At 39.4% G+C, this 16,703-nt stretch overlaps 2 protein-coding genes across 3 annotated transcripts in view; one reads left to right on the top strand and one right to left on the bottom strand.

The window, feature by feature from the left end:
* PIK3C3 (phosphatidylinositol 3-kinase catalytic subunit type 3) overlaps positions 1–1,690 on the top strand; it is a 66,488-nt gene extending 64,798 nt beyond the window's left edge. For both annotated transcript variants that reach the window (XM_052670647.1, XM_052670648.1), the window contains one exon: positions 933–1,690. In XM_052670647.1, coding sequence (XP_052526607.1) covers positions 933–947 — 15 coding nt within the window. In that variant the 3' untranslated portion in view covers positions 948–1,690. The remainder of the gene's footprint in view (positions 1–932) is intronic.
* The window catches only part of LOC128074636 (uncharacterized), a 964,422-nt gene that overhangs the window by 374,559 nt on the left and 573,160 nt on the right, over positions 1–16,703 (bottom strand). The gene's annotated exons all lie outside the window — the stretch shown is intronic.

Here is a 16,703-nt window from a genome sequence, read left to right on the forward strand (position 1 = left end):
GTGTTCTTCTGTAAAATAGACTAGGTATTTTGGCATCAGCATGGTAGAGTTCTCTTGTAATAATATTGTGAATTGGATTCAGTTCATGCCTTTAGTTTCTAATGTGTTATTAGGTATTTTACAGACCTTTTTATGTGGTATTTATTCATAATGGTTATCAACGAACTCTTGATGATTAAATAAATTTAATATTTAGAATAAGTGAATGGTGCTGTGCTGCATTGCTTGAGAAATGAGAAAAAGTGCGTACTAATTTCAGTTGATAACTAATAAAGGCTGGATAGCTATTTTTCCCTGGAAAGTTGCTTTCATTTTAGCATTATTTCTGCAGAAGGGGGAAACACTCTCCACTTGGTGTAACTTACTTCGCATTTGTTCCTTGTGAATATACAACTCAGATCAGTTGTATCCTGGGCTAATATTAAGCATTGACTTTTAAAAAGGGAAAACTTGGAAAATGAAGAGTGTCCCACCTAAAATATATTTGTGCAGCTGGGATTGTACTAATGACTGTGCCCTGTTAAGGTGCAAACTCAATTAAACTGTAAATGTGAAGAGGCTTTAGGATATCCCAAAGCTGTGTTCCCAGTATTGCTACATCCCAGAATGCAGCAGTGATTCTTTTTACTTGAGACAGTGCTTCTGGTTTTTATCCTTTTGGTGGGATCCTGGTGGGATTCTGTGCTTGTCAGAATAAAACATGGAATATCCACCACCAGGACTGTGTACATTGCATTTACTATTTGTCCAATGCCAGGTAGAGTTGATTTCTAAGTTGTCTGTTCTCTTGAAGGATTGTGAAAATCACCTGCCTTTTTGGGAAGCAATTGTCAGTGTCTTTCAAACCTAGAGTTCAATTTACTCTTAACTTTGGTTTCTAAGAGTAAGTAAAGATTGAACAAATTCCTGTTTTTTTTTTCTTCCCTTTTTAGTACTGGAGAAAATAAGCCTTTTCCGATGGGTGGAAACGGGTCTCGGCAAATATTCAAGAATAAACTTCTCAAGCCTTTATGGATTTCACCAAGCAGTACTGAAAGGCAGAAGTTAAAGACTTAGGAGCGTGGAGAACTGGGAGCTCAGAAGCTTTTTGAGTCTTTATTCTTTGAAGGTTTAAAAATAGCCTTTTGTTGTTGTTGTTGTTGTTTTTAACCAATGTTTATTTATACCATCCATCAGGCATGGGTACTCTGGTATTTCTTTCTGGTGAAATGTATGAGCCTCAAAGGTTGAAGTACACAACTTCCTCCCAGTTCACCTGGAAGGTGCTGGACTTGATGGCAATATTTCCTTATTTAAAAATGGAAATAGTTACTGTACTGAGTATGTGTATGTACAAAGTGCAGCAACTGTTCCTCACTGCAAAAGAACATGGGATTGTTAACCACTCTTCTCCCCCTACCACCTTTATTCCAAGAGTAAGTTTTAAATATAATTTGTATGATCCTTTCTTTCTGACCTTGGGAAACGTTATCGTTTAGAAAGGACAGTCATTTCTTCCCTGCTTACAGAAATGTTTTTATCTGCTGATAAGTTAGCCAGCTGTAGGCAGTCAATTAAATGATCGCTAACCGGCTCAGCAACCGTAATGCACAGTGAGCAGTTCAGTATTTCACACGTTAACTCTGAATGTTTTCTGTACAGTGATTATATATTCTTGACTCTAATAAACTCTTTGTTATTACAGTCTTGAGTTGTTCTGTATTGTCTTTTTAATCTTACCTGCTGAGACGTGGCATGGTAGAGGATTATGTTTTTAACTCTTAGCTTTCTGAAAGGATTTTCACTACTGAGTTTTCTTGATTCAGGAATAATTTGACTTTTGTGCCACATAGTGAGTGCTTAATGAATCTGTTTTGAATGGTCAACAAAGTAATAACCTCTTCATAAATGCATGTAAGTGCTTGTTACTTTTTCAATAATTGTTTGTCCTTCCCAGTTATAAGAAGGACTGATTTGGTTATGAATCTGCTATTTGTGAAACAGGTCTTGGTCTTTGCTGCGTCTGCTGACAAACAGAATTGCTTTGATGGAGCAAGATCCACTAGAGCTCTAAAAGGCCCACAGGTGGTTCCAGCATATTACCCAAATTTGCTTGTTACACACAACATCGGTTAACACCTGTCTTCCTCGTGGTCTGTGCTGCTCAGAGAATCTACATTACCCTAATCACTTAGTATTTGCATTATCTGGCAGATCTGCCACAGAGTAGCCACAGCAGTACCTCCTATCTTTAGGTGCCTCTTCTTTAAAGGAGTACTAATTATGGTTAGTACTAGTTATGGTTGGTTGCAGCAGTTGCTGGTCTTGTTCATCTGACAGAGGTACAAATTACATGTGTTTCCTGTTATTGCACATAGGACTTTGTGGTATATTTCTAAGAAATTTTTGAGAGCAGGGTGTTTTCAAATGCTTGGAGAAAACGTTACCAAAAAAAAAACGAAAAACTTTTCTGTCTTTTAAAATTATTTTGAAGAGGCATTCAGTGTACTCATTCAGCTTAAGGACTTGTGTCATGTAGGCAGGAGGAAATACCCAATTTTATTCTAAATGAAAAGCATCTTTTCCAGTATGTTAGTCTAAAATCTTGACTAACAGGTGGAAGAATGTTTAGTTTAACTGGTTTTCTATGTCTCTGTCTCCATGTAATCCGTTATGTTCCCACATAATTGTGTTCATCTCCAGTAAGTTCTGAATCCCTTGAATAGCTCCTCAGGTGAATGTCGGACTGCGTTTTCACTCCAAGCATACATTTGTGTTAAAGGGAGAGGGGGGCATGAAATGGTGCATAGAGTGGGGCTGTGAACTCCGTCATATGTAGCAGAGCATGATGCAATTGTTGGCAGGAAACAGGACTGCACCAGCTGTGTCACTGTGTAACTTGTCATGTCATCCTATTAAACCTTCTCCAGAAGCAATTACAGAGAAGATAAATACAGCAGATGAAAGACTTTGTATTTTGTGTAACTAGAGACACAGCATAAGGAAGTCATCTTGTAAGTTCTTTGCTTTTCAACATTTGTGTTGGTCTTGTTTTTTTTTTTATTTTTATTTTTTTTCCTGTAATCTCTGTTGATGTTTCTGTTGGGTTTGAGAGTGAGGAAAGCAAAATAAATGATTCCATGTATTCATGTTTTCTACTCTGCCTGTGCAGTCATGGTTTTGTTTCAATTCCCAGTGCTTCAAGTGACACAAAGTGTATACTTATGTATATATATATATACATATATATATGAATGTATATTTTATTTTTTTGTTGAATGGGAGTGTGTGTGTAAAGCAGTAACTGGTGAAAATAGTATTTCACAGGTTGGGAAAAGAAGGAGACTGCTTTAATGTAAAGAGTTGTGGCAGGAATTGTCCCTGTTCTTACAGACAGTTGTGTGACTTTTTCTTGCATGCAATCTAAAGTAAGAAGCACTTCTGCAAGAGCTTGGGGGAATAATAGCTTTGGAAAAGAGGTGGAGGAGCCGAAAATGGGTTTCTTAACACCTCACAGTGTCCTGGTAGAGCAAAGAGAGGTGATGTTACTGAATGGCCTTTCCTTTGTAGTCAGCAGAGGTTTTACTTACATGACCCAGTATCATCAGTCAATTATAAAATATAGTGGTTATTCTGAAGTAGCTGAGTGCATACATTTATGGTATCTTAAGGGAGTCATTGAAAACAGATTGCTGGTGGATTGTGTAAAAATAGATTTTTTAATCTCTTCGGTTGATGTGATGATTCTTTGTAATAGTGGAACTGTTTGAAGTGCAATATTTGTTTCATCCTGCCTTTCCAAGCTTCTGTGATTTAAACAAGGCATGGTCTTGAGGGGACAAATCTCACTTTGGAAAGGAAACTGCTGAACGAACCCTCAGTTGTTTCTGGAGTACCAAGCAGTGGATTGGTTCACCTGCATGGATTCTAATCTGAAACAGCAGGAATGCTGCTTGGAGTGGAATTTGTAGCTCATCTGCACACAAAAATTAGTAAATTATGCTGGTGTGATCCTTTTTGAAGTGGGTTAAGCTGTACGGCAGTGAAGCATGAAACATCTCCACAATTAGAGGTTGTGCAAAATGTAGCAAAACCAGTTTGAATTCTTTCACTTGACAGAAGTGTGGCAAGCCTAATCTGTTCCCCATTCTCCTCTTTATGCTGAAGAATCAGAAGAAGATGATTTTGCAAAATTTTTGAGGGGAGGACAGTCAGTTCATAAATTGCAATATACAGAAAGTAAAGAAATAATAAGGGAGGATTGAGCCAATGTGGGGTGCTCTCGGGGGATCTGAGATTGCTTCGTCCATGGGCAGGCTATTAAGTATTCTTCAGCGTGCAGTCCTAACAGTGATGCCCAAGAATGGCATTTTGGCACCTTTTCTATCTTATCAGGTGAGATAAACATCAGGTAAACGTTAATTGGAAAATGTAACTGATGGATCATACAGATGCACATTCTACAGTATCAAAAAAAAATAAAAATTCTTCTGTCTTTGATCAATAAGACAGGAAGATTATTTTGTGCTGTCTTTTCCCCAGTATTTTCTTTCACTGGGAAATGGACTGTAACGTTAATTGTCACTAAAGGCTTTTTTCCTGCCATGCCTGTCTAATATAACATCTCTGGCTGATTAGAGACTGAAGGACCCACAATGTGAAAGAAAAATGGCTTTTTCAAATTGGTTTATTTTCAGGCACAATCGTACGTAAACAGCTTCCTAGCTGAGAATATGGAAATTAATCAGCAAGTCCAACGTGCTGCACTAGGATCAGTGCAATTCTCAGTATGTAAATAGACTGAGGGTAGAACTCCCTGACAGCAGCCCTGTGGAAAAGGACTTAAGGATTCCGATGGATGAAAAGCTTGACGTGAGCCAGCAGCATATTCTTGCAGCCCAGAAGGCCAATGGTAACCTGGGCTGCATCTAAAGAAGGATGGCCAACAGGGAGAGGTGGTGATTGTCACTCTCTGCTCTGCCCTTCTGAGGTCCCAGGAGTACAGTCAAGTGACTGCAATGCAAGAAAGATGTAAAGCTCCTTGGAACAGGTCCAGAGGATCCACAGAGTTGTTGCAGACTTGCAGTGCTTGAAAAGAGCTTATAAACAGGAGGGAAACCAAATTTTTACATGGGCAAACAGTGATAAATGGATGAATGATTTTAAACTAAAAGGGGGAAAAGTTAGGTGAAGTATTAGGAAGAAAATTTTCTCTTAGGTGGTGGTGAGACCGAGGAACAGGATTCCCAGAGAAATCATGGATACTCCATTTTCCTGAAGGCAATGAAGATATGGGCTACCAGCTTCTCCAGGAGAATACTGTGGGAGACAGTGTCAAATGTTTTACTGATATCTAGGTAGATCACATCTGCAGCCTTTCCCTCATCCAGCAGGGTGATCACCTTTTCACAGAAGGAGATCAGATTGCTCGAGCAGGACCTGCCTTTCATCAGCCCATGCTGGCTGGGCCTGATCCTCTGCTTGTCCTGTGTATGCTATGTGATCTCTCTCAAGATTATCATCACCATTAACTTCCCTGATACCAAGATCAGGCCATCTTAGACTGAATTAGAAAAGTATCTGCTCCTAATATTGTGTTCATAAACTTCTTCCCTTTGAACTTCAGGTAGAATTACCCAAATGCTCCATGTCTACATCCAGGTACAGAGAGGTGCCTGTGTGTCTTACCAGCAAGTCACAGCTCCCAAGACAAGGGGCACTTTGTCACCACTGCAGAGAACGGGCTTCTTTTTTCTAATACAAAGTGGATTGTTTTTTTTCTTTTTCTGGTGATGTCAGCTGTGCTCACTCAGTCCTGTCTGTCACCTTTCTAATGCAGTATCACTGTCAACTGACATAACAGGAATTCAGAGAGGTTTCTGATGATAGCACAGCACCTCTACTACCAGTTTGCATTCCCAGAGATGGATTTCTGTTTCACCTTTTTCCTTTGTTTGTCCCTGCTGAGAGCCATTCTCGTGTGAATGATTTTCACTTCTGATACTCACCTCTGATATGCAGTAACTGACGCTGATACTAAATTTTCTGACCCAGAAGTGAAGGAGGAGACAATTGGTGCTGTAATGAATCTGATCCATTCACAAGCCCAAAGGACAAGGACAGCAGTGTGCATGGCAGGAAGCTATCCCTGTAGGAGTGATTCAGCTAAGGTTTCTGATCAGAATCCAATAAGGCTTTACACCACAATTAAATTCAGCTGCTTTTTCCAAAGGAAAGCACAGCAACAATGAAAAGTTTGGTATGAAAAATGCGGTCTTTTCAGAGATAAAATATATGGCAGAGAAGTGTCTACCTCAAGAGCAGTACTTGTTGAAATAGTGAATCAAGGGAAAAATAGTGGATGTAATATGGAGGTGTTGTGTCTTAATCACAAATGAGATGACAGATTTTACCTCCAGTTTTGCTTCACATTTGATGAAGGCTCCTTTTAAAATGAGTTGAGCAGAGAAAGGTTACAATTCTGGCTGTGGCTTTCATTGTCGAGTGGCCTTGAAGACTTTTCACTTTACGAACTCCAGTTTCGCTCTGAGCTCTGTAAACTTGGTGGTGCAAACCCATTTTTAGCTTCTCACACAAAAGTACCATAGCTTGGGGCTCTAATTACAGACAGATCTGGGAAATGCTATTATAATCTGCCAAGCAGCAAATCGTTTTGATTGTGTTTTACATTCAGCCTTGGTTTGCTGGCTTGTTATTTGTTCCATACTTTAGAGTTGAATGATGCCTGAAGAAATGTACTTGCTGGAACTCATGTTCCTGTCAAACATTGTTTTGCTGTGGCTCTCCATCTTAGAAAGCTGTAATAAAAAAAGAAGTAGGGAGAGCAAAGATATTTCTTTGCTTTCCTAAACTAATCCTGGAGTTCTAAATCCTGAATTGTTTATACAGCAAACTAAGATGATTGTGTTTTTCAGCTTAAGCAAGCAATAGCCACAAGACATTGTCAGACCTTTTTATCAGGGTCCAACTTTTCTGCACGCAAATCATCCAGCTTAATGGGTACCCAATCCTGATTTAATATGCAGCAATAGATAAATTGTTATTCAATAATGAGATACAGCCAGAAGGATGGCTTAAGGCTGTACAGTTTTTATAGCTTAGCACTACATGGATTGTAAATGAGTGCGAACAAGGACAGCTGAGAATTATAAGTTCCAAGTTTCTCATTTTCAGTCAAAGCTGTACAATAAGCTTTAAGACTTAAAATAAATCAACGTACCCACAGTTCAGTCTTACATCTTCATTATGGAGGTGTGCAAATGGCATAGCAGTTGTTCTGCTATTTCATTGTTTTATGTAGCACATGTTAATATCGCTAGTCATATACCAACTAATATTCCACAATAGCAGTTTTGCTTTTGAGCCTTTTGCTAAGTCATAAGAATTTTACTCTTTGCTTCTAAGGTTTTGGGGGTTTTTTTGTTTGTTTTGTTTTTGTTTTTGTTTTTTGTTTTTGTTTTTTAATATAATGAGCTTTGGTACATTACTGTTGTAGCTTGCTGCCAGGGCCCCATCCAACGTGTCCCTGAACACGTACGTTGTGGTACTCATAACCTCTCTGGGAAACATTTCCAGAGCCTCACCACCTTCTGAATAAATAATTTTTTTTTCTTAAGATCTAGCCTAAACTAAATTTTTTACTTTGAAGACATTCCCCCTCATCCTATCACTTTAAATCTGTTTAAAGACAGTCTTCCTGCTTACAAGCTACCTTCACGTGCTGGACAGATGTAATGCAATGTGCCTGGAGGCTCCTGTTCTCCAGACAGAACAAGCCTGTCTTCTTCCACCTTTCTTCATAAAAGAGGTGCTCCACATCTCTGGTCATCCTTGTGACCCTCCTCTGAGTCCACTCCAACTGCTCTGTATCCTTGTGCTGGAGGCTTTGGATCTGGACACAATATTGCTGATAGGGCTTCATAATGACAAAGTAGAAGGTGAAAATCACTTCCCAACCTGGCTGCCACCCCTCTTTGATGTGCTCACCCTACCCACTACTTCCAGTCAAACATTTGGACCTGTAGCACCAACATAGGTATTAAGCCTTTAATGCAACATAATGCAGTCCAGGATACCATTGGCCTTCTGGACTGCAAATGCACACTGCTGCCTAATGTTAAGTCTTTCATCTACCAGGATCCTTAAGCACTTTTTGGCAGGGGTGCTCTCAATGAGTTCTTCTTGCACTCTGTGCACATATCTGCCATTGCCCTGACCCAACGCAGCACTGCACTTTGTCTTGAAGATCATTATGTTCACGTGGGCCCACTTTTCAAGCTTGTCCAGGTCCCTTTAGGTGGCACACCTTCTTTCTGTTGTATGAGCTACACCACTCAGTGATGACGTAGCTGGGCTTCAGCAGTGCTCGGTCTGATCTCTTGATTTCAGTTTCTTGTTGTTGTAAAACTTTCAATAATAAATGTGTTTAGGTACTGCTATTGGAATGATTCTGGGTGAGTTATAAAGCATTAACTTTTATGATGTAGAGACTTCTGCAAATTGCCTGAATTTAAAGGTGAATTTGTACTTTTCTGCAGTTTTTTTTTTAATATTTTGGGGCCTTTGTGGACTATTTCTCTCTTATTTTATTTAATTCCTTAGAATCAAGCATGTTTGAGGCAGAAAGGAAATTACTTCAGGATTTTCAATCTAAAAAACTTAAGAAAAGAGCTTTACTTGAAATAAATTTGAAATCATTAGAGTGAATTTCTGCTGACACAATAAAGAAAGAGTTGATCACAGTGCTCTATGGATATCATGCAGCTGATTACTATTTCATATTCAGACTACTTGAAATTCTTTGTATCTGACATCTGGGATCCAAGTGGTTCTTTTTTCATCTCTTGCATCCATTTGTGTTGTCTTTTCATTATCATTTTAAATCGGTAAGCTCATCTGAGCAAGCATCACATCGCTATGTTCGCAAAGTGGTTCTCACTTGTATCGCTGGAAGATCAGAGCGACTCTATAGTAGAAATAATTATGGAAGAAACCATTATTCCAAGCTCAAATTAAAAAGCACATGTAAATGGATGTAAGTAGCACATGTAAAATAGATGCGTACAGTTAATTTGTTGTAAAAATTAGAAAGACCCAGACTCTTTTTCATTACTGCCCAGTGATGGGAAGAGGCAATGGGCAGAAATGGAAACACAGGAAAATCAATCTGAACACAAAAGAACGTCTTTTATTGTGAGGCTAGTCAGACGTGGGGACGTAGGTTGCCCGTAGAAACTGGAAATCTCTATCAGTAGAAGTACATAAAACTCAGTCATCCTTGACAACATGCTTTAGGTGACCCTTCTTGAGCAGGAGGGTTGGACTAGGTGGACTCAAGAGGCCTTTTCCTCCCAAGATGATTCTGTAAAACCTTGAAGCATTAGACGAAAAAGCGAAACAGGATGGATTGTTTCTCCTCTTACATAATGAACAGATGGTATCCAAAAGAAATTAGAGAGATAAAGGTTTGAAAAAAATAAAAGAATAAAAGAAAGCGCTTTTCACACAGTGTGCGATTGAACTGTGTAACTCTTTATCGCAGTGTTTTGTGGATGCTAAGTGGCAATTAGATGAATGTGTGGAAAAAACATTCATCAAGGCCAGTTAAATATAATATTGCATACACTTCTTGAATTTCCCGAATCTGCAAGCCATTGGAAACTGAAAGATTACAACAAAGGTATGTTAATATGTTACTATTCTTCCCCTCTCTCTCCTCTTGGCTTTTGTCACTGATGATTAGGATGTGGCACAGAACAGCTGACATCACATCGGTGGTCATATGTTTAGAAGTATAAAGCATGTCCACTCTGTGGTCCCTTTTCGCTACAAACACTCTTCTTAGCATGAGTGAGAATTGTTGTCTGTCACAAAGAGAAAATGCACCTTGAGCAGAGACAGTATTTGCAGAGACAGCTGATTTGAATAAGACAGTTCCATTTTTTTGTGTCCAATTTTGATGAATATTACATCTGAAGACTTGTAAAGATTGTAATTAAAGATAAATACAAATAATTCCATACCCAAGACTGTTGTAGTAAGAAAAAAAAACAAAATATGCTTTTCAGAGGCCTGAAATAATTTGAGTTAATAAATAATAAAATGACTTAATAATGTGTCATATCTGTTCCTTTTGCAAAGTACATGCATTTATGAGGAGACTGAACAGTTTCTCATTTAAACAACAACAAAAAAGAAAATCTTACAATTTTATAAATATATGATATATATACCATATATAAATATATGAAATATCTGATGACAAAATGGTTTATCGTAATTCTTAGGCAAAATAGTGAAGAACTTAATTTGCATGAGGCAGAATGCTAACACTCTGTAATAGATGACAGTAAAGGAGACTAAACCCTTGTAGCTATTTTTGGTTTTGCTTATGAGAAATAAAGGAAATACAAAAGCAGCTATGGTGTAATCATAGTGCAGGAAAGAAGTCTGGACAGGAGTGTTTTCTTATTTCCTTTTTTGCTGAAGACCTATGTATTCAAACTGAGGAGAAAACACTGGTGAAAGTGACAAGATCTTTTGCAAAGAATCTGCACAAGGTTGAAAATGTTGTACAGCTAGACAGTGCAGGAGTTAATTGAAGTCTGAGCAAGAAAGTTCTCTCTTGAAGATGAGAGCAGCAGTAACTGCCTTTGAACTAATGTCAGTGGGACACTGTGATTAAATACATCTTGTTTATAAAATGCTGCCGGTCCCTGTGGAGCAGTGATTAGGAGCTCAAATCAATTCTATGTCTACATTGGTTTAAGACCACCTTATCCTGTTGTTGCCTTCATTGCAAATGTTTGAATGAGATAGCAAAAAGGAGGAACTCTGGGTTACTTACCTGGAAAAAATAGGTTATGTTTGAATAGGAAGAGCCCCATGGAATATCGCCATCTGTTACTTCCTCCAGGTTCATTTAGGGTAGCTCAGCTAATTTTTTAAAAATTCTATCTTGCATATCTGCCCTGGGTGAGTACTGACCTGCTATGCTGGCAGCTGAGCCTGCTGCTCTGTGTGCCATCAAGCTGTCATGAGCTTCATCTGGAGGGCTGAATGCAGCTGTAAGTGTTCTAAATCCCTTTGTCTACAGTTTGATTACTTTAGTAATATTCTTCCATCATATGTGATGACAGAACACTTAAAGCATCAGACACAAACATCAGAGAACAGTGCTGGATGCAGAGGAAAAAAAAAAGCTTTCATTTAAGTGATGACATCTTAAGGAAAAGAGAAAAAAAATACACAATGAGAAGGGAAGAGGAGGAGAAGAAAAAGAAAGATGAAAAAGAAAATAAAATAAAAAGGAAGAGAGAAAGAAAAAGGAAAAGGGAAAAGAGGAAGAAGAAGAGAAAGTGAAAGAGAAAGAGAGAAAGAGGGAAAAAAAAGAAACAGGAAAAGAAAAAGGACAACAAAGGAGACAGAAAGAAAAAGAAAAAGAAAAAGAAAAAGAAAAAAAAAAAAAAAAAAAGGAAAAGAAAAAATAAGAAAAAGAGAAAGAAAAAAAAAAAAGTCAAAAGATTATCCTGATTGTTTTTTGACAACTCTGACAGAATTTCTTGATGGCTTTCTTTGACCTTTGTACCTCAGGGTAAGCACAACCTCTTGCCTCTTTTTATAGGTTTAAACGAGACCAAAACTTAAATCAGGAATCAGAGATTATGTGATCCTCTCAGTTTATGGCATGCTGTCAGACGACTGCTCTGTGGAATTGTAATGTCCTTCAGGAAAAACTCAAACGTAGTCACATCAGCCGTATCACTCTGGCTGCCTGCTGCTTATAAAGCTTTTTTCAGAACAAGGAGGGCTGAAGCCAATGTATTTTCTGAGTGCCAGGCTGCAAATTGGAGGCTGAAGCCCTTCTTCCTGAGCGCTGCTCATTTCCATTGACTGTTCTGTGATTTCTGTCAGAACTCTGTTTTTTTTGCACAAAGTGGCAAAGTGAAAGTCCAGTGTTCATCCAGGATATAGAGGAAGGGAATGACCTGCAACCCCATGGAACATGAACCATGAAGCTGTTGCTCTCCTCGGGTATTAAGAGTTCCCCAACGTGGCTAGTTTTGATGACTGACTGATATTAATTGGCTTTCAATTATAAACCTGACTGTCTCAGGCTAATCAAATACTCTCCTGAAAAATGAAAAGAGAAAAGAAGAAAAATCTCCCCTTGGAAACGGTTTCCATGTTCATTTTTCTTAACCCATTGGCTCCTAATTATCAGATGTCAGTGAGCCTTGCGTAACTGTACACTGCAGAACAGGCAATGTGAACACCGACAGGTAGGAGATTCTATAGATAGCATTCATGGAGACAACGAGCTTTGAAAAAATACTTTTAGTCCATAAGACAGTCTAGCCTGTGCTCCAGTGAATCAATGCCTCTCATACAGATTGGAGACTTTTCTAAAACTAAGCATGTAATGATTTTGTTCTCTTTAATCACACAGTAATTCTTTAATCACATAGTGACTTGCTATGAAAGCAAATCCTGCCACACTGACAAATGAGATTGTGCATGTTAGAATTTTCTCCCATTCCTCACAGTAGTAAGATCTATAGATACATTTCTAGTTCAGTCTTCTTTTCAGAGCTGTGTTTTCATCTAGTGGAGCTATCTTGTTCAAAAATATGAGCATTAGAAATTAGAAATAGTATTTGCTGCAGAAAAAAAAAGATTCTGAGTAAAAAAGTTGTGCATTAATCTACTCTAGATTCTCTCTAGTCTACACTAGTCTACTCGTTTCTTTCTGAAGGTTAAGGATTCCTCTGTAAGTTGTGTCATTGCCTCTATGAATGTAAAAGAGACCTCTGTCAGAAGGAAATTAACTGGCTACCTTTTACATAGAATGACATGAAAAATGGAATACTGTTTTGAAGGGGAATGATATAATGGCTCGGCAAGGGAATCAAAGTGAAATCTATTATTTAATTCTGTTCCTACCTGAAGGATCAGTAAAGCTCACCTGTTCTGTGGCTCAGGATTCCTGTTTCATGTCTTACTCAGTAACTGTTGTAGAATCACAGACCCATAGAATGGTTTGGGTTGGAAGGGACCTTTGTGACCATCTAATTCCAACCCCCTGCTATAGGCAGGGACACCTCCTTCTAGACCAGGTTGCTCACAGCCTCATTTGTCCTGGCCTTGCATGCTTTAAGGAAGAGGAAAATCCACAGCATCACTGGGCAACCTGTTGCTGTGTCTCATCACCCTCACAGTGAACAATTTCTTCCTAGAATTTAGGAATACTAACTTTCTTCCAGTTTAAAGCCATTTCCCCTTGTCTTGTTGCTACGTGCCTCTACAAAAAGTCCCTCCACAACTTTCCTGTAGGCCCCTTCAGGTTATTGAAGGCTGCTATCAGGTTCCCCCCCAGCACCATCTCTTCTCCAGAAGGGGTTGAAGAGCCCCAGCTCTATCAACCCATCCTTGTAGAAGAGGTGCTCCAGCCCTCTGAACGTCTTCATGGTCTGCATTACACTTTCCGTAGAAGAAATTCAGTCAGTTCTATTAGCTTATTTCTTTCCTGGCAATCTCCAAATGAGGTCTAATAGGTGCCTGAATTTAGTGAAAGTCTAATTTATGAACCCAACTTGGTGACTTGTTAAAACGTACTGTTTAATCTTTCCAGATCTAGGAAGCAAACTTTCATCTTTGCTAGGAAGCCTCAACCCTCCCTTCTTTTCAGCTGCTCTGAACAAACTATTTAGTTACACCTTTTATTAGTATTAGGGTTGTGTTTTAAATCATTCAGTGTTGTCAATGCAGTTTCAGCTTCTGAGAATGCCCTTTGGACTGTCTTTCAACAGCCTTCCGAAGAGCAGGGGGAAAATTTCTCCAGCGGCTAGTACATGTAAAGTTTCTGTGATAGCTTGGACATAGCCTGAATATCCTAGCCTGAAATTTATTGCAAACAACTTGAGCAATCTGAACCTAATGAAGGTTTTAAAGTCCTGCTTTGCAGCTTTGGGAGACCCTCAAGCTTATAACCAGCCCAAACAAGGCAAAGAGCTGCACTTTGCTGGGATTAGAGCAGCGTTCAATCAAGGTGCAACTGTTATAACAGCTTTACCCAGTTTTGCAATTCTGGCTCCAAGCATTCCAGTAAATTACTGTTTCCAAAGCTTTGATGGTTCATGATTTTGTCTCTCTCACAGTGGACTCATTTTTTCCAAGATTCAACATCTGCAGTGAGGCTGAGTGGCTGCATGTGAAACAAGGTGACAGAGAATGATCCCCCTGGCTAAGGCAGGGATGCAGTTAAGGGCACAGTAATCTCTTTCTCTCTGAAAAGTGATGGAAAAGCTCCATAATGGAGCAGACGTTCCCTGTGCTGTACAGATGTCATATTAATGCCGTTACCCCACTGCCCAATGGAAGCTAATTGAGGCAATTGAGCAAAAGGCTGGTACATCACAGAGTGTCAGTCCTGCACAGAGAACCCAGGTGTTCTGTGAGAACTAATTAGATCAGGAGTGACAGCAAGATGAGGCTTTGACGGGGGAAGCAAGAGGCTTGGGAGGGAGAAAAGGCAAAATGAAGGAATAATTAAATTAAAGAGTTCTGTACAGCAAGGAGGGGGAATAGTGCTGATAAAAAAATTGCACAGAAAGTGGCAGAGCTGTGGGGCCATTAGTAGGGTATGGTGAAAATCCCACAATGATGTGCAGGCAGGGCTCTTCCATGCTGTTGGTGCTTCTGTGCAGGCACTCGGTGGCAATGCAAACTGGCAGTGTTTGCAAGGGACTTTGTACATATAAGCTTGACTGAAGGAAGCTCTGAGCTTCTGCTGGAGCACAACAGGCATTGGCCAGTGGTAGATGTGGAGACATGAGCCCACTGGAGCCAGGCTTTTCCCACCTCCAGTGCTAACTGAAGGACATGTTCAGCACACAGCTCTCTTTCTCTCTGGATGACATAATGACACAAAAAACCTTTACTTTAGACAAGATGCCTCGATTTTAAACTTTGCAGCTTCAGGAATGGGTTCTGTTTCTAACCCTACTCCAGCAGTAAGCTGAAAGCATTGCTGCATAAAGTTATTCTTACTCTTAGAAGCATCTCCCTGTCATGTTTGTTTGCAGTTCATGCAGTTGCATCCTATCACTTTCATTTGTTTGCAGGCTGACTATTCATCTTGTGCATATTAAGATAGATTTTCTGCTTATTGTTACTGACATCATATCATAATGATGCAAAAAAATATTTAATTTATGAATTCCATTGGAATTTGGTTTGTTCTGTATTACTGCCAACCAGAACTGTAGGCATGGGGATAGACTGTATCAACAACTCTCAACAGATAGTTTTGTCCAGCCATTTCTCAGGTGTTCAGCATTTCTAGTAAAAAAATATGTTGAATCCCATTGATTATAGAATCATAGAATATTTTGGGTTGGGAAGGACCTTAAAGATCATCTAGTTCCTACTCCCTGCCATGGGCAGGATTGCCAAGCACTAGATCAGGATGCCCAGAATCCCATTGTGATTGGGCTGTTATGCCTCCAGGGAAGGGGCATCCGTGGCTTCTCTGGGCAGCCTATATACCAGTGCCTCACCACCTTCTGAGTAAAGAATTTCTTCCTAGCGTCTGATATAAGTGTTCCCTCTTTTAGTTTAAAACCATTCTCCCTTGTCCTGTCCCTATCAGACTGTGTTACATGTCGATCCCCTCCTGCTTGTAAGCTGACTTAAGTACTGGAAGGCCACAACAAAGTCTCCCTGGAGTCACCTTCTCTCCAAATAAAACAAGCTCAACTCTTTCAGCTGTGCTTCGTAAGAGGGGTGCTCCAGCATTTGATCATCTTCGGGGCCCTCTTCTAGACCCTCTCTAAGAACTCCATATCCTTGTTGCTTCAGTGGCGTCACACCTGGAAGCAGTACTCCAGTTGGGTCCTCACAAAGCCAGAGTAGAGTTGGACATTCACCTCTGTCAACCTGCTGGCCACTGCTCTGTTAATGCAGCCCAGGATACTGTTGGTCTACTGGGCTGCAAGAGCACACTGCTGGCTCATGTCCAGACTTTCTGCTGTAAGGATCCCCACATCCTTCTCAACAGGACAGCTCTCAGTTTGTTATTCTCCCAGTTTTTACACGTGTCTGGAATTGCCTTGACCCAAATGCAGCACCTTGCACTTAGCCTTGTTGAACCTCGTTTCTCAGAGGAAGACAGTAAGCTCTAAAATAGTCAAACAATTGCTATTCTGTAATGCTCTATCAAAAGCTAATGAAGCTCTTTAGACCTTTGGTTGCACTTATATAGCTCTTAATGTTCTTTAGAGAAGTTAAAAAATAATAGTAAAAGAAAAAAAAAAATCCCAAATGCATGAGGATGAATGTTTTATTTCTTTAAACAGTACTTTGTTTTGGAAAAAAATAGGATTGTACAGATTCTGGGGGGGATGCAATTTTTGAATTGGACTTTTAAATAATTCCTGATACTTAAGGGCCAATTCATACTTTCAGCTTCTCATTCATTTCAGACATATATGGATGGTAGAATGACTGCTGTTCTGTGAAGTGCTCTAGATTCAGTATTTTTAGTTTCATAAATGATCCCTGTGAAGGTGAATTTGGAGGTGCAATTGGCAACTTTTTTGTTATTCAGGGAGATATTATTTTTTTTGTTTCTGCTTTTAGTGTGTATAAAATTGAGAGTTTGTCTAACTCACTGAAATTTTAATGACACAATGTCTTGGCTCTTT

Source organism: Tympanuchus pallidicinctus, unplaced genomic scaffold (assembly GCF_026119805.1).
Source record: "Tympanuchus pallidicinctus isolate F22 unplaced genomic scaffold, pur_lepc_1.0 scaffold9, whole genome shotgun sequence".
NCBI classification, from domain to species: domain Eukaryota; kingdom Metazoa; phylum Chordata; class Aves; order Galliformes; family Phasianidae; genus Tympanuchus; species Tympanuchus pallidicinctus.